Source organism: Xiphophorus maculatus, chromosome 17 (assembly GCF_002775205.1).
Source record: "Xiphophorus maculatus strain JP 163 A chromosome 17, X_maculatus-5.0-male, whole genome shotgun sequence".
In the NCBI taxonomy this organism is placed as follows: Eukaryota; Metazoa; Chordata; class Actinopteri; order Cyprinodontiformes; family Poeciliidae; genus Xiphophorus; species Xiphophorus maculatus.
In genome coordinates this window covers 4,659,796-4,686,275 of record NC_036459.1, presented here as the reverse complement: position 1 = coordinate 4,686,275, position 26,480 = coordinate 4,659,796, and the positions used below count along the sequence as shown (strand labels likewise).

Genomic DNA, 26,480 nt, shown 5'->3' with positions numbered 1-26,480 from the left:
GCTGCATTGCAGACACTGAGCTAAAATAATGAACAAACTCACAACGGGGAAGGAGAACAAGATGAAGTTAGCCTAAGGGTGGAAGAGAAAAGATAAGAGGAGTTCAGTGGGCCCCACAGGCTGTAAATCAGGATTGGACTATCAGTGTAATTTCCCCCTCTCTGTGCATGTGGAGGGTGCTGCAGGTGGAATCTCTCTTTAATTACAAGTCAAGGGAGGCAAGAAAATAGCCAGATAAAGAGAGGAATAGAGATGAGGCAGAGGAATTAGTTGATAATAAAAAGTCTCTGCAGATTTAATAAATCATCAGTTCTCAGTCTAGGCTGAGTTGAATGCTCGTGGCATTATGTAAAGAGAAGATGGTAGGTAAAAGGAGAGAAAGAAAAACAGGCAGTGTAAATCACATTCAAGAAGAAATTTTTTGGTATATGTCTCAAACACACCTTCTTTTTCTTTGATTTTCATCTGCCATGTGTCAAGGCACAAACATATATGCATATTGTATATGTAATTTGACACCATTGTGCCGCTGTAGCAAATGATCAAAAGTGTCTCCCATCTCTCTCCCCTCGCATTAAGGCATCAACTACCTCTGTGATCTCTACTCCTTTTAAAAGCGTGATTGTATTCAGCAGCATCCATCTCTACCTATTGTGAAAGGTGGGAAAGTGCTGAGTGTAATGGCTGTCATTTACTCACCTGAAACAGGAGGGAATTATAAATGCTGTGCACCCCATCCTTTGTGTTCATCCCTGCTGATATGATAGCAGAGTCACAGTGAAGAGATGGTGAGCTGTAATGGTCGACTCACTGGTTAAGCCCACGAAGAAGATAGCATAAAATGAATGTGATATCGAGATGAGAGGGACAAGGGGTGCATTGGGTCGTTTAGCCACCAAATCCCTCAATTTTGTGATAAAAGTGGAGACAAAAGTGTTGCCCACTAAAGTGTGAGTGTGTGTGTATTAGACGGCAAAGGAGAGCTCTGGAGAGATGATGAATGTGTGATGTTACACACCTCAGAGCATCTGAGTGACAGAGACAGGCAGACAGAAACAGAGGGAGAATGAATGATATCAGGATCTATGCTCTGGAACAGAGGGCTCCTATTGGCAGCCATCGCTTCTGCCAGACTCTGAATACGGTGTGTGTTTGCTTGAGTGTGTTCTCTGTGAACAAAACCATATCCCCTGATGCAGGCATCTACTGCTTCAATAGTCATGAAAATATTTTCCATTCTACAGTCGGTATTATTTCTATATTTTTATACTAGTCCCCTTAAATATATTGCTTTTGCTTTTTTGCTTTTCTTTGTCACCCTTCAGTCTTTCAGATCATGTCTGTCTGAAATAAATTATCATCATCATCCAAAATATTTCATTTATAGTATTGTTAACGAGACGAAAAATAAAAGTAGTTTTAAAATAACAATTTCATTTATTAGGAAAAATTAGCTTTCCAAACAATGTCGTCTTTCATGAAAACATTACTGCCCCACTTGTTAAATCCTGAATTCACTGTGACTAAAATTGTTTCAATTTCACTTGCATTTTGCAGGCTTGAATAATGTGTTAGACACCTCTGTCCCACTTAAAATGAGATTGTCTAACATTATGAAGTAGGCTGAAATATTGCAAAAAGAAACGCATCATGCTCTAATCTAAATAAATTAGAAACGAAGTCATTGACGTTGTTTAGTCTGCAAAGGATGGAAAAGCCAATAAGACTCCAGCATTGTCCAGAAGTTGAGAGAGCGTGGAACAGTGGTGAAACTTCCTCGGATTAACTGACCTACCAAAATTACTTAGAGAAAATTGGCATTTCAACCAGGAGTTCATAAAGAGACACAGAACAAACTCTAAGCACCACAGACCAGCTTGCCTCAGTTAAGGAGAATGTGCATGATTCCATTATAAGAAAGAGATGAGGAAAAGTTTGATTCATGTATTTGAGGCCAACCCCAATAATGTAAAAGTCTATCTTTAATGCCAAAAACACCTTCATCATAGCTAAGACAACTTAGAAAATAATCTAAAGCTGTACATCCAATTAGTTTTGAAAATGTGCTTTAAACATTCTACATTAAACATTTATGTATGATCTAAATGCATAGATGTTAAATCTGTAAGGAGGTAGACAATTGATGCTAAATTATACACTGTAAAGTGTGCAGAGGTAGTAGTATTAATTTTTACAGTTTTATCACAATTTTTGTTACATGGTTACAAACCATACACACATGCACATACGTGAGGAAATGGTATTTTCAACCAGTGTCAAAAAAAGAATTTTGCACCATCCACAGGCTATCACAGTGGCCTTTCTCTTCAACAACTAAGAGGTTATTTCACTGGCAGTGTACTGAAGCAGTTCTAAATGTTAGGAGGAAGAGCAGAGCTGAGGAAGGGTGACGGGAAGAGAGGAAATCTATCTTGTGAGACGCATTGTGCAATGTGGATCAGTGTTGAGTTTGATCATGTGCACACAACATTGCTCCTCTATCTCCCTGATTCCATCTCAAACTCATTCCCTTTATCTACCTAATGCAAATATGCCTCAACACAGCAGGAAGGGCACAACATGTTTGCTATTTTTCCCCCCAAAGCGCACACGCAAGCTTTACACACAGATGCACCTCTGTTGTCTCTAATCTGTTATAACTTGTACAATTCCTCTTGACTTTGACAAGGAGATACACATCCTTTTAAACTCATTCAGCTATGTGTGAATCCATTGTGCGTGTGGTGTGTGTGTGTGTGTGTGTATACATGTTTATATGCTATTTATAGCACCCTGCTGAGACATGGTAAACACACAAACGTATTGAGTCAAGAGAAGGAGCAATGTAGTGCGGTGTAGTGTAGTGATATTTTTCATATACATGTATACATTAAATTTCCCTTCCCTTCAAGATAGTTACAGAGTTAGTAATATTGGTTAGCAAGAAACTGGAAAATGACTGAATCACTAATGAGGCTCCCTACAGTTTATTAAAAGTGTGCTCACACAAGCACATATCTATCTGGGAGTGAGACTCAATGCACTTCCCCCCACGTTTGAAAGTATGGTAGATGTGTTAGCAGTTCAACATTATCTTTCAAAGCAGAAGCTATTTACTAGTTGCACTTAATCTGGTGGCTGCATTCTAGTTTTAGGCATTAATCTTTACATAAGTTAGTAGAAAGGCAGCTTGTTTTGTTAAATACGACCCCACCACAGAAAACAGTCACAAGAAAGATGACTGTCGATGAAAAGAACAAAGTTTAATTCACAGTTACAACTGTGTGAAATTGAGTCTCATATTAGCCTTTAAAAACAAATCCAAGAATACCTAGTATTTTTTATGTACACTCTAAAGAGGGAGGCCACAAGGTTCTTTATTTATTTTACAATATTTTAGTGAGTTTTCTAAAAAATATTAAAATATAAACTATGTACTAAAGTCAGTTTGAAAATCCTAAAACAAGATTATATTATAAAATGTATTTCATGAATACAGGTAACCCGGCAAATCCTTTAGCCTCCTTTTCCCCCAAAACTGTTAATTTAGGTCCTTAGGGGGTCAACCTTACCCCCCGTTATTCAGGCTGACGTCATATCTACCTTAGTAAGAGGAGACACTTTATCAACCCCTTACCCTGATCTTATCAGTCCAGCACTGGTGATCTCATCTCTCTTCTGGCTGTCAGGGAGCAGCATGAGTGACAGCGGTCATCCACCAATGATGGCTCTTTAATCAAAAGTGCCAGTAGCCTGTTGTTGTCATGGTGATGAGAGGAGGGGACAGCTGAGATCCACCTCACTTTTGCCCCTTGTGCTGAACCACTTAAGGTCCATGCCAATCAGTGCCAGTCAATGCCAGTTTGAATTGGCAGGCCCATATATCATCATAGATGGAGTGCTAATCCCTAGTGACCCAGTTCTACCATATGGAGTCGCTGGATTGGAGAAAGATGAAAACTGTCATGCACTAATATTTTTAGTTAAAAATGTCTTGCAAAATAATTTGCATGATATTTTTGGATAGTAAAGTTTACACTGTTTTAGACTTGTACATATATTAAGACTGCGGACAGAAGCTAAAAGTACTTACATTATGCTCCGTTGGATCTTAATGAAGTTGAAAGTTTAGCTGCAAATGCAAAAATAAACAGTAGCAAAAAACTTAAAAAAAATTACAAATGACTGAAAAAGTAATTTGAAGATACCAGAAGAAACCAATTATTCATCATATTATCAAATATTTTAGATTATAGCTTAAAGGGAAGCTGAACATGTCTTTACAAATGATCCCAATGGTCAAGAACTGACTTCTTTTTTTGTAAACGTCATTTGAGAACCATCCCCAGAAGTTTTCTGATATCCTTGCAGAATGGTACAAAACAGGGGCATCATTATCTTGAAAGAAGTGTTTTGCCATACATGTTTGGAAATGCAGTGTTTCCCTTAAAAAAAAACAATCATCATTGTGCAGAAGAGGATCCTCAGTAAGGAGGGACATCTGCTGTCACAATTCTTTGTCTCCCTAGGGGTTAAAGTGTTCATCTTTTTAATATTCCATGTTTGAGGTTGGCTTGCAAAGTTTAAACAGGCAAGTTTGTGGTTTGAGAGGAGACATGGCCTTTAAAGGCATTTTGTTCTCTGAGATCCAGTCTTGTGGTTATGTGGCTGCATTTAGAATAAGTAAGAGCTTTATTTTCAGAGCAACACAATGTTTTTTCAGTATTAAATATGTTCTTTAATATTGTCCAGTCCTAACAAAAAAATCCTTAGAGCTACATTGAGTGTGTTCACTGTTTTAATTCTTTTTCTTCTTTTTATTCCCAGCTGTCGAGAGTGCCGGTGGAAGCTTGTGGACAGTACTCCACCTGCAGTGAATGTCTTGGATCGGGTGATCCTCACTGTGGCTGGTGTGTTTTGCACAACATGTAAGTACCTCTCAGCATGTCTTCACTCCTGCTGGATGTAAATAGTTTTTGTTAGCTGTGTTTTTCCCCTTTTTTTTTTATCGGTCCTGTAATATGACATGTTGAAGGATTTTGTACTTGGGTTATATCCTCCTCTACCTGTGGGATGTTTGAGCACATGCCCAGCACTCCATTCTTCCCAATCGTAGAGGATTCAGGAGCACCTTATGCTGGTGCAGGCCAATTGTTGGATTATCTTACTGGTTTGGGCTTTTTGCCAAGAAACCCCCTTAGATCCATTACCCAACTAAACCACTGGCATTCTTTACCGGCCCTGAAACAAGAGCCTGGTGAGAGCGTGGACACTGGTGGGCACTGCCAAGGGTTCCAATTGGCACCACTCCAACCTTGAAAGTAAGAGGTTTTGCTCATATTGGAAACTGTTGGCAATCACAGAGATGATCCCATTAACCTTTAGATACCCACTTGACCCTGCTAACCTGTTACCTTTGGCCTTTCTTCTAAGATTGCACGTCTCTGTCATATTTCCCTCAAAATGCATAAGCACGTACACCAAGATGGGCACAAATCCACAAACAACCCATCTTGTCCCTCAAGATTGCAGAGGGAGATGGTGCTTGGTGGGGGCAGAGACTTTTTCCCACTACACTGTAAATTGAAAATTGGTTTCTTGTGTCGGTGCTAGCTCAAGGGTAAAGTGGCTCCGGGTGTGCGCGGGTGTGTATGTGTATGAGTGAGAGGGACATTGAGACCAGTACATTTAGCACCTTTATCCCTGCTACCACCGAGAAGACGTGACGAGGGCAAGGAAGCAATGCAGTGAGAGGAACACAGTGAAACCTAGATATAAGGGAACATGGACAAGGAAGAAGAGATAAAGATGGGAAGAGTAGAAGATGAATGAGACAATGACAAATAAAGAGAGCTGGAAAGCAAAGCAGTCAAGAATAGATGGTAATAAATTCTTAGAAAGACAAGGAGAGAAATGGTTTCAGGATGATCATATATTCCAAGGCTGGGGAGTGAGCGAGTGCAAAAAAAAGTGTCAGGTCACATCGAGGATAAAGAATAAATGGAAGAAAGTCGAGCAAGAAAAAACAGAAATGAATACATATGAGATCCCTGAGGTAGAAATGAACTGTGATGGATGATGAATGGATCATGGAGCTCAAAATTGAGGTTACAGGCAACAGTACACAAACATGTTCCTTCATGAATCACTAATTCATTTGTCCAGAGACTTCCTGGTTACAAAAACTTTTAGAAGGAATTGCTTTTGTCAGCATTTTACTGGATCAACTATTGATCTATTTTTCTATTACTCAATCATTTTTGTAAAATTCTGTAAAATGAAACATTTGTGCACACTTGAAGCGTCAATATCAATGAACACAGTGGTTTTATTTTTGTCATATGGGTAGTTCTGCAATTTAAGCTCAAAAATGATTCAAAGTAGAGGTGCGTATATTGTGCCTATGGAATATACTTGGGTGTTTTAACCTAGTTGCTTTTACAAATTGATCAGGATGAATACTCATATGTGTTGACTGCACCACAGCTCCAGAAATATTGCTGCATCCTCCTAGAAGGAGTCCTCAGATTGTAGTTTCCAATTTTTCATTTAGGTAAAAAATTTAGCATTTTTATGGCAGACATAAAAAATATGAGCTAAACTTATTAAGTCTTCATATAAAGACTTACTAAAACACATTTGAAAAAGCTCCTCACATGAATGACAGCAACTTGATGCGTTAAGCCTCCAGGCACAGTCTGCAGGGCTTTTGACAAAAGGCACAACAAATTACATTTTGTGAATTATAATGGAAGTCTTCTGATGTTTTCAAACTGTCTTGACTTTTATTTGTAAAATAAATACTTTGTCTTGTCCAAGGTTAAACATATTTGCTAGAATCAAAAGCAAAGGCATAAACAATTAATCTTTCAGAATATATAGAAAGAAAGACCAAAACACAAAGAAATCTCTGTCTGCCACCCACACACACACTTTGTGCTGGAGGGAAAATGGTTGTGGGGAAGGACGGCAAGCCGTTCCACTTTAAAAGTGTTCCTCCAGATAGTTTGTTGTTCCAATCAACCTTGAAATCACCTCACGGCTCCGAGGAAAAAAACAGAATTGCATGCTCCCTCTCTCTTTCTCTCTCTCTCCGTTTTACTATCTTCCTCTCTTATCCACACACACTCACTTTCCTCTTCCTCCATCACTATTGCCTTTATTTACTCTATAGATCGGTGAGAGGAGCTGTTAGCGAGAACACCAGGGCAAGAGCAAGAAGGCAATCAATATTACAGGAGAGAAAATCAGCAGGAGTGTGTGCCTGCTTCTTTGATAGCACTCATACTGTCCTTGACAAACACCAATCATTTATTTTAAAAATGTCATCAATGTCACACGTTTGACTCTGAACAAGTTTGTGGGGTTTTTTTAAAGACGTGATTGTTTCTATCCCACCAACTGTAAATCATTTGTGTGTGTTTGAGCCTTTAGTGAAATTTGCACCAGATTTCCAGTCTTCCAGGGAGACCTTACTCCATCTTGTAAAACTGGAGGTTCACCTGTCAACTAAACTGTCTTGGTCTGCTTGTGCTGAGATGTGCATGCTTATGCTAATGCCTGGCTAGCTAAGCATTTGAAAGGAGGGTTTTGACCCACATCACTGCCTAGTTTTCACCTTTGCTTTACTTTTCACCTTTTACCACTCACATTGGAAGTCACATTCTGCCGGTAAGTAGAGGGAAAAGGGCTCATGTAGAAGACTAGGTGTATAAAAATATTTGTTGGCTTTTACATTAAGAAAACAATTTAATGATATTTAATTTGTAATGTCAGAAGGGTGATGGCCATTTTGCCCTTTGCCATTTCAAATGTTGTGATTGGAAGATAAACCTTCCATTGCAGGTCATTTGGTACTAACCTAACATCAATTCATACCCATCTAAGGGACATTTGGTACCTGCTTTCACATTAAATATTTACTTCATTTAAAACTGGATATTCAACTGCATCAAATTGAGTTTGTGACTCCAACATAATAAATTATAATAAAACTCTATAATGGAATAATAGAGTTTTATATAATTAACATATAAACTCTATAATGGAATAACATAACATATAACATAAACTGTATAATGGAATTATAGAGTTTTATTAGGACCCTATAATTCCTGTCCTCGAAGGCCAGTGCCCTGCACCCTTTGATACAACACACGTGAATCAAAAGAATGTGATTCTTTTGATTCACAAAAGAATCAAAAGAATCTTTTGTGAGCCTATTTTACAGGATTTTGTAAAATAGACTGAGGAGATGATTAAGTCTTTTAATTCAGGTGTTTCAGAGCAGGAACGTCTTCGTAATTTGCAGGACATCAGCCCTGGAGGACTGGAGTTGCAAATCCTCATTGTACACATTGTTAACCCAACTAGTGTAAATAAATTGCAGTTTATTTGTGCTTCTTGAAAATATAATTTTTTCTTTTTTGTAATTTCCACATCCCAAATCAATAAAGCTCTGGGGATTCATGTCTCACTGTTTTTGTTTACATCACAAGGGTGATATGGCGTCCTAGTTTTTCACCGACTTCCATCCACACTTTATTCCCTCCAAGTAAGGCAGCGGCTCTCCTACTGAGAACCGATATACCAGAGCTCCTCCAGCCATGTTGTGGATATGTTACCTCCCCTAAATCAGCTGTCAATTTGTAAGTGGTTAACTAGCATGTCAAGATGCCCGTAGTGCATGACTGCTAGACAGATTGGAGATCATATTTGGAGGGGTATTTTTGTCAAAATGATTGTCATCACAGTTGTCATGCATATTAAGATTATAGCAAATTATACCCAGTCTTATCAGTGTCTATTTGGAAAAAGTGACACTAATTTTACAATATCTTTACATTAATAATTGGGTTGCATATATCTTGATCTCCAGTCGGCTGTGATAGCTTTCCTTGCCTTTTTATTTCTCTATTACTTTAGTTCCTATGTCATCAGCAAAATCTAACCATCAGGCTTTAGCGTACAATAAATTTTAATTCAAGTTAATTACACATTAATTTGTTTAATCCTTTATTGTTGGAAGTCATCGTTTGAAAGGATTTCTTTTTGTGATTGGCGGTGAGTTTTGGATTCAGAAATCATTTTCTCCTTAAGCATTCTCATTGCTTCCTACTTAGGTTTTGTCGACTTCAAACACTCATAAGTATTGATCCTACATCAAGAGGAGAAGAGATGGTAGTCACCTCTGCCTCCAGACTTGGACAAATGCATTTTCTCTTTTGACAGGGTGCATTAATGCAATCAGTAGTTCAGTAGGTCCAAATCAGTTGCCCTCAATGTTTATTGCATCCCAGAAAGTCTGTGGATTTTAATTTTAGTTCAAACTTATGTGGTGGTATTTTAGATAACATAAAAAAATATGGGTAAAAATGCTATTTGTAAACTTTGCATCCTGGTTTTATAATCACACAATTACCCCTTTATAAATACTCATTAGTCATCTACATGCCTGTTAAGGAATGTGAAAACTTCAGGAAGCCACAATAAGATACCTGAAAAACCTGATACATATTTCAAGTCTGGAGGGGATTTTTCTGCTCAAACTTTTGTGTTTCAGAGACATCTAAGGTTCTGTCAAATAACCTTTCAGAAGGAAAGGCTAATTGGCAGATCCATTGCTCTATCTCTCCTCAAATCCTCTATTGCTTTCATTAATTCTGCTTCACCAATAGCTGTCACTGTCATCATAGCTATCCATTTCTTCACTATGCTCATTATTGTGGCATGCCAAACTAATGCTAATTAAACTGAAATGCCATAATTAACTGCTACCAGCTTCTTGGATCCTGTTAAGGTGACCACTTAGCTCCCCTGGAGACAGTTTCAAGTGCACTTACATACACTACTGCCAGGGTTAGATAATGTTCACCCAAAAATTAAAAATAGGAAGATTTACATCTAACACCAGCCTACGTTTTGAGTTTATTTACTCACTTGTAAAGAAAAAGGCACTTGTTAGTTTGATTTTTATTACCCTAAATAATCACTTAAATGGTCCTAATCAAGAACTGGAGCAGGCATGTTAAGCTTTATAATATTACACACCAGTTTCTGCAAGTGAAAAAAATTACCACGGTCCCTATGGACCAGTACATGTATGGGGAGAACAGAGCCTCCAAACTTCATTCAGAAACACCAAAGGTAGAGATTCAAATCCTGGACGTGCTTTAAGGTAACAGTAGTATCAGCTACTCAACATTCACAAAATGTATTTTAAAGAATCTCTTTTAAATCCAGAAGAACCCAGTTTAGGTTTGATCAGTGTAAGTAACCTGTTTTGAAATATAGATGGAGATAAAATCCAGGCTTATTAAAAACAATCATATAGTAACTTCTAAACCTATTGTCCAGTCTTACCATAAGTGCAGCAGAGTGGAAATCGTAAAGTATTAATTTGCTGCTGTGCTCATTATAAAAGCATTCACTTGCTTTATTAAACACAGTCAAAAGTAACTGGATAATGCTTCATTTTAACAATAAATGTTGTGGAGTAAGATTATATGGCAGACAATCTAATTGTGCAATTAATAGTGTTACTGTTCCCCTCCTATTTTATGCATGTAACTTTGACAACAAGGTTTATCTGAACAAAATACTTTGAAAGCACAGAAATTATTCCTAAATCTTCTTGTCAATGTTTTGGCCACATAAAAAGTTAAACTTTCTCAAACTTGTGGCTTTGATGCTGAGATTCTACGATCCCACGGCACTGAGTTGATATCCGTGCCCAAGGGAGGGTAGATGCCCCTTGTGTATGAGAGACTAGTTTCTCCCCCTACCTTCAACTGGTGGGTCCCAAGAAAGGTTGAGAGAAGGGAACAAGGCCAAGAAGTGACAGGGGCATCAGGATGGAACCGAGTGCTGTGCATCCTCTCTGAACTGCCACCATCGTTGTGTGAGAACACACACTGAATCATTCTCCCACATACACAATGCCAACCCATCTAACAGCAGCACACACACAACAGCTGCACGTCCACTCTGAAGTCAGGACCATTTCTCACTGTCACCTATTGTCACTCTAGCACACACAAAAATGCACAAGCACTGGAAAATGGACATACACACACTCACTCACTCACTCTGAGTGGTTTTAGTTGCCTTGCTTTTGCCCAGTAGAGCATGAACTGGGCTGACATGAGACAGGGACGATGAAGGAGAGATGTGGTGACAGTCAAAGCGAGTGAGGATATACGGTTATGTATTCCAAATGATGAGGGCACTGAATGTCAGGCTAAAAGGGTTATAAAAATTCATACCACAATAGAAAGGAAGATTAGAAATCATCTGGCTGGAATCATAAATGAATCTCCAGTTAAAGATAAAGAGGTAAATATCTGTTGCTCAACTTGTCAATGATTGAAAATGTTTCTGAATATTGGGCAAGCCATTGTGCATGTATTACATTGCATCTTCTATGGACACATAATATTCACCAAAATGCATAATCTAATGTTAATCTTAATTGATCTTTAAGTGGCCTTGTCAGATAACGTTATTACTGAGGTTACCGTCTTATGCCCAGCAGTATTGGTGTACCAGGCTGTTATATAAAATGAATGTGAAAGCTAAATGCTTTAAGCTTTTCAATGACTTCCAGGTTCTTACCATTATGGCAATAGACTATATGAGAAAATCTTTTGTAGTCTCATTTTGGAGGTCTACTGTTGGACGATCCTTACAAACAAAATACAAGTAACGTCAATAACTTGATGTAGTCTTTGTCCTAAAATTAAAGGTTTTTACCGAGTGAGCTTATGTTAAGTTTAATGTTCTGTAGTGGAATTTTATTGGACTGTTTGTAATTAAACCTGAAATTGACTTTGCAATTGTCATAATTTAGCTGATTTAATTGAACATTAATTGGATTTTTTTTGTGCTGTGAACTCCCTTAAGAATATTTGTGGTAATGTGAGCTTTTCAAAATAATCTAGCCTAAATTTGATGAAGGCACTTTGAAAGAGAGTTTTATAACAAATTGCTAACCTTGAAAAGAACTTTAGCAGTATAATTTTTTGCTCAGAAGGGGTTCTTTCATGAGCAGGATTGGAGATTTCTACGCCTAGAAGCTGCCACTCTGTAATTTCTGTGCCCTTTCGCGTGCTGCTACGAGAGAAGTTTTATGTCATGAGTGGGTTGATTTGCGAGCCTTAGCATGTGTCCACAAAAACTGGAGTAACACGGTCATGGCCAGTGGGCTGGATAATGACTCTTCCACCATTTCCTACATGCAAATTTTACCATGCTGTATGGACAGCCACACTAAAAGGGACCTATGAACTTCACTGAACTAGTTGGGATACATCTATGGGCTATACAAAACACTGTTCATTACATTTCATGCAAAATATGAGATTGTACCTGGTCAATTCTGTCTGTTTTGGCCCTGAGTTAGACAAAGAAGGAGCAAAACTTCCTGCACAACTATTGAGGATGAGAGAAGAAGCTTCTGAATGGGATATTTCAAGTTGAATTACAACAAGAAGCAATTACAGAACTGCCCTTCAGTTGAGGTTGTTTGGTAAATCCTACGGTACAGTCGATAGTTTTTAAGAGTTTCAAAAGAGAGAAGCCACTTGCGTAAACTACAATTTCCTTCAGCAATGTGGACTGGACATTGCAAACAGACCCACCAGTAGTTTGAAACGTTCCACCATTCATATCCCAGCCTGGAGTGCCTCAGAACTTTACTCTAATTTTTTACTCTAAAGCAGGCGTACATTTTATTTATTTATTTAGGTGAAATTAAGGAAACTTTGCCATTTCCATAAACCTTTTCTATTGTGATAATAGGATCCCTGTTTAAAAATAAAACAAAGCCATGCAGTTTTTTTCATTGTGATGGGTAGAATTTGAATGGATACATGCTCATTAGAGCGAACAACAGTAGCCATTTTGCAGTGTTTACAACAGAAAAACTAGCTGACTAAATGTGCTCCTCTGCTAATAATGAAGAGAGTGCAGCTCAGCTTGGGTTGGTGAAGGATTTTCCAGATATCAACAAAACATACACATATTGCCTCTAAAATGGCTGGACGTTTTTTTAGTTCGTTTAGTTTAGTTTTTAGAATTTTGCATAACATTTCGTGTTTAATGACAGGAGAAAGTGTACTTTTATATAGGTTTCACACATTCATGTCCACAAAGTCACACATACAGGAGAAAATGCAGCCATGCAGTGTGTTGGAAGATTAAATGTATATGACACAATTCCTTCAAAAGTAACCTATTACGCCACAGGCTATGAGTATATCTAGGATTCTGTGCAGTGTGTGATGATGCATGGGTAGTATGATAATTGGGTTTCAGCTGAGCTACTGGGTACCTATTTATTGTGCATTGATTTATCCCAAATACTGTAAAGATCCAAAACCCATTTATAATCTAAAATAATATTTTCATGACCATACAGTATTACTGTATGGTTGTTTTTTTTTTTCTTTCTCTTTTTTCCTATATTTGACCAGAATTGTTTAAAAAATAATATTTTACTTCCACACAGACCTCCTTCCAACATGGACTGTTTTAAGGTTCATGGATGTGTGTATGATTTCATGCATTTGTGCACATTTTCCTGACACAGGTATTTGATGGAGCTGAGGATGGCTGGACCACAGCTTTGTGGGAATTTAATAGCTTTCATTTCACAGCCTGTTTGACCTTCTCCAAGCCTTTCATTAGGTATGCATTACACCTGGAGCCTCGCATGGCCAGATACTGCTGCTCTCTCTTTAGTATAATCTTTTCCTCCACCCCTTCTGAGACGTGCAAACTCTGCCTCATGGATACTCAATTAGTTTTTGAGGAGTTTTGTTGTGCATCAAAACACCATTATATATAAATATACATATTTTTCCTTGCCCTTTTTTCAGTTTCTCTAATTGTGTCACCTTATCAAGGGCTGATGAGTTTTTATTCAGAGTTGATCTAATCAATTCAGCTTGCCTCCTCACAATGTGTCATGCCCAGCCAAACAGCTCAGCATAACAGCGGCGTTTAAGAACCAAATAAAGAGATGGTGGACAAAACGATGCCCAGTGTCAGTGTTTTTTATGGCTATTATTTACAATCTAAATTGCTTTGATTTGGTTTTCTAAACAGTTTATTTAACAGTGTTTACAGAGGGCTGTGTTGCAAATTGTTATAAATGAAGTCTTTTTTGTCTTTGTAGATAGTAATTGAAAATTGTTATCCAGTGTTTTGCCTTGGTCATAGCCGCCTCCTAAATCTATTAAACTGTGTGCTATTCACATCAAAATTTAACTGTGTGTATAGCTACTGTGTGTGCTTAACTTTGTACAACAACACAGGATACTTGGGAACATTCTTGATTAAGCACTTGTCATCACATTATGCCGGTACAGTAATTTCCTTAAAATGAGACAACATATCTTATTTTCCATTTTTTGGTGGATACTATTTAGGGTTTTCCTCTGTGTATTATAAGCCCTGGTGTTCAGCTAGGTTTTAGTTGCCCTCTGCTAAAGCTAAAGGTAGGCTTTATAGTGAACATATTGAATAGGGCAGAAGGCTGCTTGCACTATTCACACCATACAAGCACATGAGTGTTGGCACAGACAAAATAAGACAATTTACATGTTCATAAAATTTTTTGTGGCAAAGGGTGACAGGAATGAAAAACACAGTTAGGTGAATTGGGGATGTTAGATTTTTATCTACTGTACTTTAAGACTAGATTGCTTTGAGCAAAAGTGAAAAATTTAATACTTTATGTTTGCACAACGAAACAACAGTTTTAAGGGAAAGAGACAATGTGATGATTAACTTTCCCTTGTTGTCTTTCCTTCTGATTGCCTCATTATGTCTTTTTGTTTTAGTGAAAGAAACATTTAACTCTATTAAGTTAAAACCTTGGCTAGCGTTATTTTCCCTCAAATGGAGATTGACCCCAAAACGTTACCTCATTCAACTTTGGTGGTTTTTCTGGATCATCATCTGTTCCTGTTGTTTTATGGTCTGTAGACTTTAACAGATGGTGTCATAAACCTGACTTGTATATCCTTCTGCAAACCCCATAGCTCATTTATCAGTCCTGCGCACATGTATTGTGATTCAGAATGCCATCTGATATTTCTTTCAGGTTTGTACTCGTATGCAAAACTAAAACTGGAAAGGCATCAACATTTAAATTCACTTTTTTCTGTTTTGATGTTAAAAACCAAACCGCATGGAAATAAAAACCTGGAACTTAGAAGCAGCTAGTGATTGAGAAAAGCCTTTCATAAAATAAAATAAACACAGATGTGGATGGATGCTATTAAAGTAATGAAGCTTTTTGTTTCTTTAAGTGCACCTGTACATGTTTTTAAAAGTAACTGCATATTTTATTCATACTGTGGCCTTAATTCTATTTTAGTTTTAACAGTGCCTTTTATCTTAGCTTTTATTTATTTGACATAACATTGCCTATTACATGTTATCACCTTAATGTTTTCCAGAACTATATATGCTGCATTGCATAATTAATGTGCAAAACTGTGTTGCAGTTAGAAAGATAAATTGTAAAATTGTACTTGTGATTAAGACTTGGTGGGTCACATGATTAACTTCCTGAGAAACTTTGCGAGTTCACACAAAATTATGTCTTACATGTGCAGGTACGCAGTTTTGCAATATGACTATTTTCAAAATGTACTTTTTATCAAAACACTCTTGATCATTCAGAATTATATTGCAAAATTATAATGCAGCTCTGTGTAAACAACACACACAATGATATTAAAGAAATCCATCTCTTTCTTTTGTGACTGTTGAATGTCTGCATTTGTGGATTTTTATATTTGGCTTGTTTGCCTGAGGCTGTTCAGATGATGTGTTCCTATTAAATCGGTACAAAGGAAAGGCACAGACACCAGTGATGGGAGCACAAAGAAACCTGAAGCGATTAAACCCTTACTGAAACCAGCTTAGCAGGAAAAGCTTCACAGACAGCCAACAATGGCTGTATTCCTTTAAATCTAAACTCTTTTTTTGTTCTCTTTCACTTCCCTGCATTTTTTCCTCTTCCTCCTCTCTCACTCTCTAACTGACTTTTTTTGTCTTCTTTGTGTCATGTTAGGCTGTTTAACTTCTTTACAATACTCTTGTCAGGTCAAAATCCTCCCTCCTTAAAGTCTGAAAGTTTCCTTGTGGCAGATTTCAACTACATTGATTGTTACCTCTTACAGCCAATAATTGTTTTCTCTGAGTTTTTTAGACCTCCCTAGATTTTCCAGGTTCTTAATTTCACAGTAAGATTTTTTATTAAATCTGAATAGGATTAAACAAAAACAAATTTACAAAAAAAAATGCATGCTTAAAAATGTGTAGCTTGATGCTTTCTTGTAATGCATACATATAGCAAAATCAAAAAAATATGTTTTTTATGTAAAACCTAGCAACAGTAAGTTTGTGGTTAGAATGAATGGCAGTTTTCTTCCAGTCTAAATGGGGAATGCCCTTTCAGTCTAACAAGGGATTGTAATTAAGAACAAGAGTCGGTAAATTCCACCTTAAGCACAAAACTTCTGTCCCTCCTTTTGCTCAAACCACTGTAACAAACTGGATCAGGCCACCTGGTTTGGTATTAAGAACTGGGGTAATCTATCCTACTTACCCCCATTAGCATCCACCTTTCCACCTGCATTTGGCATTGCCCATGAATGCCAGTTATTAAGGTTGCTGCACAAAAGCACGGGAAACCTCTTTCCCACTGGGCTGGCTCTGCTTCCACATATAGAGCAACCTTTGTTTTAAATACAACTGCTCCCACCCACAGTAGTTGGTACGTTTCCAGAGAGGAAATATGATAAATGTTTCCAATAGACCCTGTCTGAGAGGGTTTGGGACATTCCTTTTTTTCACCAGATGCCAACAGGTAGAAAAGACTAAGCCTTGATCAGGTTACTATGTGCATTCGGATGCGTGTCCATTTTTCATCCCAGAATAACAACCCCTCCTGTTTTTTCCCCCTTTCCTTTCAGGTGTGCCAGAAAGGAGAAATGTGAGCGCTCATCAGAACCCCGGCGCTTTGCTTCAGACATCAAGCAGTGTGTGCGTCTAAGTGTCCACCCGAACAACATATCAGTGTCCCAGTTTAGTGTCACGGTGAGTAGATGAAAATGAACACGTGCTTTACTTCTTCTCAAATAGAAACTCTTGACAAGTTTTTACCATGTCATCAATTTTTAATCAAGAATATTTGTGCTCCAAAGATGCACATGCTGCCAATTCTGTGTTACTGAATTGGTAATTGAAGGGGTGTGCTCAGAATAATGGCAGTGAGGTTGCTCAATTTTAAAGAAATATCTGGTCCTTGTTTAAGTACAAAGGCAACAAATTGAAGTTAAATGGGTCATTGTGAACATTGTTCAGTTTTTTGAAGAAGAGAAACATATAAAGGATTGGCGTATTAATATGTCTCCAACAAGATTAACGTTAAACAGCACCACAAATCACTGGATATTAATCCAAAAATAGCCTAGTGGGGCATATCAAACCAATTTTTTGTGATGTAGTACTAAAATACACAGAGTAAATGTAGAATATAGTCCAATTTTCCTGTACTAAAATATCTAAGCTAGAAGTTATTTAATTCCATGTCACAGAATTATAAACAAGGTATTAGTAACTGTGGGTGTGCAACTAAATGTTACTGATTCACAGGAAAGCTGAATCTTTAAGCACTTTTCAGTTTAAAGAGCAAATGCTTGAGTTTGTACAAAAATATAGGCATTTCTTCTGGTGTTTTATTAGCAGCAATTGAATATATCTGTTTATTCAGCAGGAAAACACTCCTAGCAAGCATTCAAGCATTTCCTTTAACAGCACCACCTTGCAGTAAATTGTGATGATGGCTGAATATGTTGCAAGTGAGAAAACCCTGTCTGGCAGATTCACAATATCACCCTCTCAAACATAATTTGTACTACAGTGTAATTGGGCTTTAAGTACTATTGACTACATGGTGTTAACTTTCCGATACTGCTTTGTATCATTTTACTGTCTGTCAACACCAATCCTTTAAATCCTGACCTCACAATTTTCAGTTCCAGCTCCTGAAATACTCTTCAAGCAAATAGCTGCAATCGTTACCAGGGTACAGTTTAGCACAGCTATGTTTTCATGTGTTCTGGCAGCTAAATTAAGCACATTTAGCTGCTGGAGGCATAACTCTGAAATGCAAGTTAGCAGGCCAAGTTTTTACCTCTTCGGGTACATTGATATGTGTACCTAACCAGGATTGTAGAACAGAAGCCATTTTTCTGAAGAAAATACAGTAGACAACTTTTGCAGAAGACCATAAATGGAGTATCTATCTCCAAATTCTAAATAGTTGATGCAGTTAAATTGTTTAATCCCTAACAGTCTGAACCTTTCACATAAGGCGATCTTAAATTGCACATGTGTAAACGTTTTCCTAATCTGGTGGCTTGTATTGGCCAAGGAGAACTTAATTACAAATTGCAAATGCTCATAAAACTTTTTAGAATTTTATCTGGAAGGAAAAAGCTATTTGTAAAAAAAGTTCAGTTAAATGACACAAAATTGAACTTTACTTTATTCTACTGTTTTTTACATAATTTTATTTCTGTTTTAACAGTTTGACACTTTGGGTTGGACCATATTGTAAAATCCCATTAAGAGAGATTGTGGTTCTAATGTGCCACAATGTAAAAGGTTGAGTGGCTTAATTTATGTATTTTCAACTATTTAATATGCATCAGTGTATTCTAAGCTTTTTGTCATTTTCACCACAGTGATTGTTGAGATATTTTTAGCTACATTACAGAGCAGTCTGCTTTATTTCTCCACTATATTGCAGTTTTTCTATTTTTAAGAAGCATTTTTAGTTGCTACTAAATGTTATAAATATTGATCTTGTTACATTAGTTTATTTTAATTTCACGTGGTCTTTTAGAACTGACTTTGACTCTCCCAGATCAAGTGAATATTTCATTTAGTTCTCCCAGACCATAAGGACTGTTTTCCTCTGCATTCCTCAGAAGGTCAAACGTGAGCTGCTGATTGTCAGAAACATACCTCTGCATCAGTCTAATAATATTCATGGGTGCCTGTGCAATGCTGCTGAGTGCTTAACCTTTCTGCACACATTTACCATTCCGCTGAATGCTCTGCAGAGGTTTCAGCCAAACAGGCAGTGGCCACAACTTGACCTTTGGGTTATTTAATGTGTTTGGAAAGATACGGCAGAGGAATCTCTGATTAAAAGCAAGGACATGTCCTTCCTATAGTCTGTCTCATAGGATTTTCTTCTTGGAAATAATTCTCACTTTGGTTTCGCTTATTGAAGATGTGTTCTTTACAAAACCACCAAGGCCTCTATGTCTGTTGATCTAGGGTCATCTGAATACATTTCAAAATCATAATTACTAGCAGTTTATTCATTATTTCAAGGCAAATTATGTAGGCAAATTTATGACTTTCTGACTTAACATTCTTGCTTACCCTTACAGAAACAAAATGGCTTTTACCAACCCAGAAGGCTATGTGTGTAAATGCATGCTTAGTGGATGCTTTTTCTAAAATATTCCCTGAGTGGCAAGGCTTATCTTTTTTCTCTTTATTTTTCTCTGAATGCACTAAACTAAACCATGAGTCTTGCTGTTTACTACTTTAAAAGAAAAGCAAATAAAAGCAAGTTACCAGGAAGGTGATGGATGGAGTATTTAGAAGAGACGGGGCTAGAAATTCACTGTCCGTTTTATGTGGGATTTGGTGCAGATGGCTATGCAGCTGCTGCTTTCTTTTCATTAAATAGCGATATAAAAACAGTGCAGGTCAGCCCTTCTCTGCTGCTGATGCAGCTTTTAGTGTTGCATCACAAGTATACTACCGGTTACACCTGAAATCAGTGTTTAAACCATAGCCCTCTTTACAGACTGGGTTTTTCATCAATATGTATATTGTGGTCTTGACCCTGCTCCACCTTCCTCAACATCTTCCTCTTCTTTGTGCAAGGACACTTTGTTTCTCCCTCCCTTCCTACTTCACATGAGGCAATTCTTCCTGAGGTGCCAGTGGAGCTTATATAGCATTTTCATATGATGGTGAAGAATTAGCATATTTTATATTCTGGAGAATGCTCTGTTCTGTGACAGTCCGCTAGCCTGTGTGCTTGCAAGCCTTTGCCTAATGGTTCACTGCTTCATTTGGTTTCCTCAGTGATCCTAGTAGATTGTTTCTCCTCTTGTCTAAGCACTATGTCATCTGAATTCATTCTGCTTTCTTCTTCTTTAACCCTGCAATGATTCAACTTCTGCTACCAACATCTGCACGAAGGTCTTTTCTTAACTAATTTTATCTCCTTTTTACTCAAAAAGTTAGTAACTTACACATCAAGTATAGAAATAAACCAAAAATAAATGCCACAAGATCTCTTGTATCTTCTTTGCTTTAAAAGAAAAAATAAAGAAGCTCCTTTTTGTTATTTTTAGGAATGCAGATTCCAAACAAACAATTGGTCCAATCAACTGTTTGGGCCAACTGTCCTCTTATTTGTATTTCTGTAGGGCAAAAGTATAGAACAATGTTGACAATCCTCAATTACTATCCTAAGCTCTTAAGTAGAATGCAACTGGACGTCTTCTCTAGTTTCTTAAATTGCCTCTCAGTCAAAAATTCTTATTCAGTTCCAAACATAGCTGGAAGAAACTGGTGTGTTTTAATTGTGAAAGATGGAATTTAAGAACCACTATTTAATGTCGATTTTTTTATGTTTTACTCCTCTAAAACCACTAATTTCTTGTTCAAAATGAACACATTGATGTCTTCATACTTGTGTTTCTTCTTCTTAAGATGCAAACAAAATGCTGGATCATCTTCTGAATCTCTACTCCACATCCCAACAACCTGGAGATTAAATTTGTTTGCATAAGAATCATAGTTTATATATTAATTCCTAACAATCTTCTCATTCCATTGCCTTTGCAGTTGGTGCTGGAAGCCCATAACGTCCCAGAACTTTCAGCAGGCGTTAACTGCACATTTGAGGACCTGGCTGAGATGAACGGCTTGGTAGAAGGGAACCGGATCAAGTGTTCCTCTCCAGCTGAAAAGGAGATGCCACGAATTATTGTGGACAAGGGTAAGAAGCATGGATAATGGTGCAGGTTTGCTCAGGAAATGCACTGTTCCTTAAAGTACAATGTTGTCACAGCTTTGATATTTCATTTCATGTTTGCTTTATAAACATATATATATATATATATATACTGTATATACAGTACAGACCAAAGGTTTGGGCACAACTGTGTGTCCAAACTTTTGGTCCGTACTCAATACAGACCAAAGGTTTGGACACACTTTCTCATTGAATTCAATGAGAAGGTGTGTCCAAACTTTTGGTCTGTACTGTATATATACTGTATATATATATATCTGTAGAGATCTCTCTTATTACCAGGAAATTAAAATGGTGTCACTGGAAACAGCTAGTCAGTGGCACCTGTCAAATACAAGCATGTATACCTGTCACCATTTGATCTCCTCCCTTCAGTTAGTTAGACCAAAAGAGCACCATATATATATATATATATATATATATATATATATATATATATATATATATATATATATATATGTGGGCTGTATATATATACTGTATATATATGTTTTGAACCATGCAGTTTATAGCCACTGTGGCTTTTCTCTTCTACCACCAGGGGGTTCTTTAGCAGGAAGTGAATCATTGGAAGTCAAAATTGGAAATCAAAGAAGAAAGTGCTGATTTTAATTTAGAACAAGCACATTCCAGTAGCAGGCACGACGCAGATATTTCTTCAATCTCATACCTCCTCATCATGGAAACCACACGAAGAAGTTCATATGATGCAGCTTTTAAGTTGAGGATTATCGATCTGGTAGTACAGGAGGGAAATAGAGCCGCTGCACGTAAGCTCGGCATGAACGAATCCATGGTTCGGCGTTGGAGTCTGAGGGCTGAGTCCTTATTAAATCCAGCCCGGTACGGCTTATATATGTACGTTTTCAGTTAAAAAAAAAAACAACAAAATTTTGTAGATGCGGCTGGTCATTTTACCATTTTAGATGTTGAATTCAGATAATTCAAGGGGGAAAAGTCAATAACAGTGAGCGGTTGACACTTATTGCAACCTGTTGGATCTGAACTCTAAAACTTTAATCTGTGAACTCATATCTTAATATTTTCTTTAATCTAACAAGTGGACAGAGAAACAAAGCAAAAGAAAAATCCCCTTCATATCTGCTGCTGTGAACAAATGTATGACTTGTTAATCCACAAACAGGCAATGCCCGTGTAAAGATGCACATCTGACATTGAAATTCTGGGAATTACAAACATTTGTTCAATGTTTGCTGTTTCACCCACGTGTAAAGCTGGTAATACTGCCATAAGGCAAACATAAATGTGTAAATATGTACACCAAAACCCATTCTCACACACACACACACACACGCACACACACACACACACACACACACACACACACACACACACCCCACCCCTCTTCACACACACACGCGCAAAGCTTTGCTGCCCAGACGGACAAATGTGGGCTATATGTTTTTCTGCTAGGGAGAGAGAGTAAAATGCTTCTTAAATTTGAGTCTTTCATCTTCTGTTTTTACTAGTACTCATTAGTCAAAGCTTGGTATAGAAAGAAAAGGGTGCACAGCAGATGAAGAGAGAGAAGGATGGATAGTGTTAGCAGGCTTCAAGGTAACATTTAGGTGGCCTAATTAGGACAGATCCGTTGTCACTGGTGCTTTACTCTGATTGATGAATGATTCCTTCTTTGTTAGAGAGATGGAGGGAGACACACAGGGGACAGGGAGTCAAAGTGTGGAAGGAAGTGAAGAGACCTGTGTGTAAAGATAGTAGGAATGAGAGGGAGAGGCAAAGAGCTACTGCAGAGAATGAGCAGTTAGATGTGTAGACGTGTTGATGAATTAAACATGAACTACTTCATTAGTGCCAGACAAAAAGACACACCTAATACAGACAAGGTGCGCTTTGATACACTTGCACAAAAATACACATGGTTGCTGTTTCATGTTTTTCTTTTAACTTGTCAAAAAATGTTCTCAACGGGATTTCAGTGGGAATACTGCCCATCCCAAGGGACATCTTCATGCACAGCTCCATGAAAAGCGGGAGTTGACAGAACTGTAGCATTAATTCCCACCTTTTAAGATACATCCTGTGTCAATGCAACAAGATCACCACCTGTTGCTTCTGTATTGGAGAATCAAACAGATCAACACTATTGGAATACATTTTCATGCAGTAAATATCAATAATTTGTTCGATAAGTGTTTCAAAACCATCATTTCAATTTTGACCATCTGCCATTTTTTCTTAGGTGACCACCAGATTGTTCAGCTCTATCTAAAGTCCAAGGAGACCGGTCTGGCTTTTGCAAATGCCAGTTTTGTTTTCTACAACTGCAGCGTCCACAAGTCGTAAGTCAATCTCTACTGCTGTTTTTAAATGCACTTCAATCACAGTCTGCAGCAGTGTTTTATTACTTTTTTCATGTACCAATTTAGGAGAACCAGAATGAAACATTTCTCTAGAGGGATTTCAGAGTGTAGCATTTCTAGCCAGCTTTCTTCTCTCTCTTTTGACATTTAAAGTTTAGACTTACCTGCAGGCCTGTTGTTATAGTTCCACACCCTTTGTCATGAAATAGCCATCTTTTCTTTTTTTTATACATAATTACAGTTCTGCACAGATGTCTACATCCACTCATTGGTCACATTTTTGGCTTTTGATTATGAATTTGAAATTTTTTTGATGGTGGAGTACAGTTACAATGTGAGTATTTTTCAAAGATTAGAATTTGGTACTTACCTGAATTTATTGTGGGTGTATTTCTAAGACGTTCATAAATATTCTTACAGGTTAAATGTTGGTTTTAGAGAAACCAACATTTGTACAGTTTGGGATGGATCAGTTCACAGTTTGATTTCTACCAAGAAAGAAAACAGAACAGTGATTCTAAACATATAATCAAGATAGTATGGAAAAAAATGCCAACCATATTGAAATTATGTAGCGCATGTTTAAAAGTTGAGTCTTCGATCCAAAATGAAGTAATTATCAGTAACTATAAATCTTGCAAAATTTCAGCTAGAATTTTCCATAGTAATTATATAGCTATGACCCTTGTATGGATTTCAGAAAATCTAAAATATGACAAAACTTCCAAAGAATATATATTCTTTATAAGCACTGAAGTTGTGTATTGCATATTCTACTTTCCAAATAAAGCTGTCAAATGCATTTTGAAAATTCAGAAATGACCATGTTCCTCATGACTGCATGCATCTTCTGACTGCAACTACAAGTAGATTAACTAAGCCTTTTCTCTGTTTTCTAATATCCCTTGGTAATTAAAAATATCTTTCCATTCTTAGGTGTCTGTCTTGTGTCAGCAGTCCCTACAAGTGTCATTGGTGTAAATTTAGGCATGACTGTACCCATGACCCTCGCACTTGTTCCTTCCAGGAGGGCCGAGTCAAGAATCCTGAGGTCAGTTGATCTGAAACTGGAATAGTTTTAAGAAAATGTGTTTGCTTCTCATATATTCTTCAACTATTTCACATAAGAGAATGCACAAGTTTCTCTGATTCAAGTATTTCTTCTCATTTTGAAATGGAAGACAGTCAGTAATTGTGACGAGGAAATATTGCTTCTTCTTAATAGCTTAATTTGTTTTAGGCTTAAGCCCCCATCAGCACGCCCTCACATGAAAATGATTTCCCAGATCAATGATTAGATAGACCCTGACATCTTTTGTTCTTTAATGTTGAGATCATGGCCTTCTCTCAAGTTTTTGGGGTAATAAAAATGTTTTAAAACTAAAATTACCAACAAATGTTATGCCACTCAAGAATGGGTCAGTGTGCACAAGCCTACCCACTGTAGACCAGGGAAGCAAGAGGATAAGTAAATTAGGTCGGGGACTAATAACATTGTCTGTTTTTGAGCTGTTAGAACCAGATTTTATTCATGTATATTTACTATCCTTAAAATGTAAAATGTATTTTTGTGTGGGTAGTAAATTGACTTTGGTGAAAGAAAATGTTTTTACATATGAGAAATATCTTCATTCTAAGATTTCATGTGCAAAAAGTGCCATGTTAAAAGGATTGCAACACCTCTCAGTCGTAGTACCTCCATCTGGCAAGAGTCTCTTGGCATATCTTGCTTTTGACTGCTCTTCAAAGGGCAGTGGAAGCTAATAAAACTGAGTCATTTCACATGCCCATCCCTATTCCCTGCAACAGCTTACTCTTTGTGAATTATCAATAATATTGGCAGGCAGTTCTATTCCCGCTGAAGCAGAGCCGGCTGTAATTAGGCAGCTCTGCTGCAGAGGACGAGCTGTGCGCTGGAAGGGGCACGCTAAGCGACTGACCTCCAACCCAGCCACTCCCCATCACATGCGCACATGTGGAGATTTTACTCAGTTACTGCTGTAGCCTTCATGAAAAGATAGGAGGTCAGGGAAGGTGGAGATATGTGCCTGAGACTTGAGACTGTGGGTTCAGTATGCAGTTATTTGCAATTCTACTCTGTGCATTTGTTTCTGTGGCAGTGTTAGTCTGCCTGTACTTTGCCAATTCACTGTGGCTTTCAGGGGAGGGATGTACAGGGACTTAGTGGCCTGTTAATCTTAGCCTGAGGTGAGGTATGATGAAGATCACTAGTGCTCATGTCTGGGTTGGCAGACGGCGTACGACGGGCAGAGACAAGCTCAGCCAGATTGCTTCTTTTGATGAGCAGTCTGCTCTCAATTGTGTTATTCCACCCATTTTCCTTCCCCTTGAGCATTTCAACCTGCACACTATTTTCTTTTTCCTCCACGTAATTTATCTTTTTGAACTGTCTGCTTAGTTTCACCCAAGCAAAATTCTTTGCAGGTTTGCTCAGTACTTGGACCAAAGTTGTTCATTTTATATGTAAATGATTTGGTAAATGTATCAGGGTTTTTCAAATGTATTCTATTTGCGGATGATACCACTTTTTTTGTCAGGGTAATGATATAAAAGGGATGTTAAAAGAAATGAAAATAGAATTTATGCAAATACATAAATGGTTCAAACTAAATAAATTATCTTTAAATTTGGACAAAACAAATTATATGTTATTTACAAGGAGACAAAGAATTGTAAATACTCCATTTAAAGTTGATGGTGTAGAGATTTGTAGAGTTAGTGAGGTGAAATTTTTGGGTGTGATAATTGATGAGAAATTATCATGGAAATCCCATTTGAATTATTTAAGAACAAAATTAGCAAAATCAATTGCAGTGCTTTATAAAGTACGGGATTTTCTGAATGATCATGCACTATTTATGTTGTATAATGCACTAATTGTTCCACACTTGGTTTATTGTGTTGAGGTATGGGGAAAGGCATGTTATACTAGTATAAAATCTGTTTTTGTTTTGCAAAAAAGGGCAATA

General features: G+C 37.4%; 1 protein-coding gene across 1 annotated transcript in view; it reads left to right on the top strand.

Moving 5' to 3' along the window:
• The window catches only part of plxna4 (plexin A4), a 248,239-nt gene that overhangs the window by 135,252 nt on the left and 86,507 nt on the right, over positions 1–26,480 (top strand). The window contains exons 5-9 of the mRNA XM_023350185.1: positions 4,828–4,928; positions 16,989–17,112; positions 20,959–21,112; positions 23,370–23,469; positions 24,427–24,541. Coding sequence (XP_023205953.1) covers positions 4,828–4,928; positions 16,989–17,112; positions 20,959–21,112; positions 23,370–23,469; positions 24,427–24,541 — 594 coding nt within the window. The remainder of the gene's footprint in view (positions 1–4,827; positions 4,929–16,988; positions 17,113–20,958; positions 21,113–23,369; positions 23,470–24,426; positions 24,542–26,480) is intronic.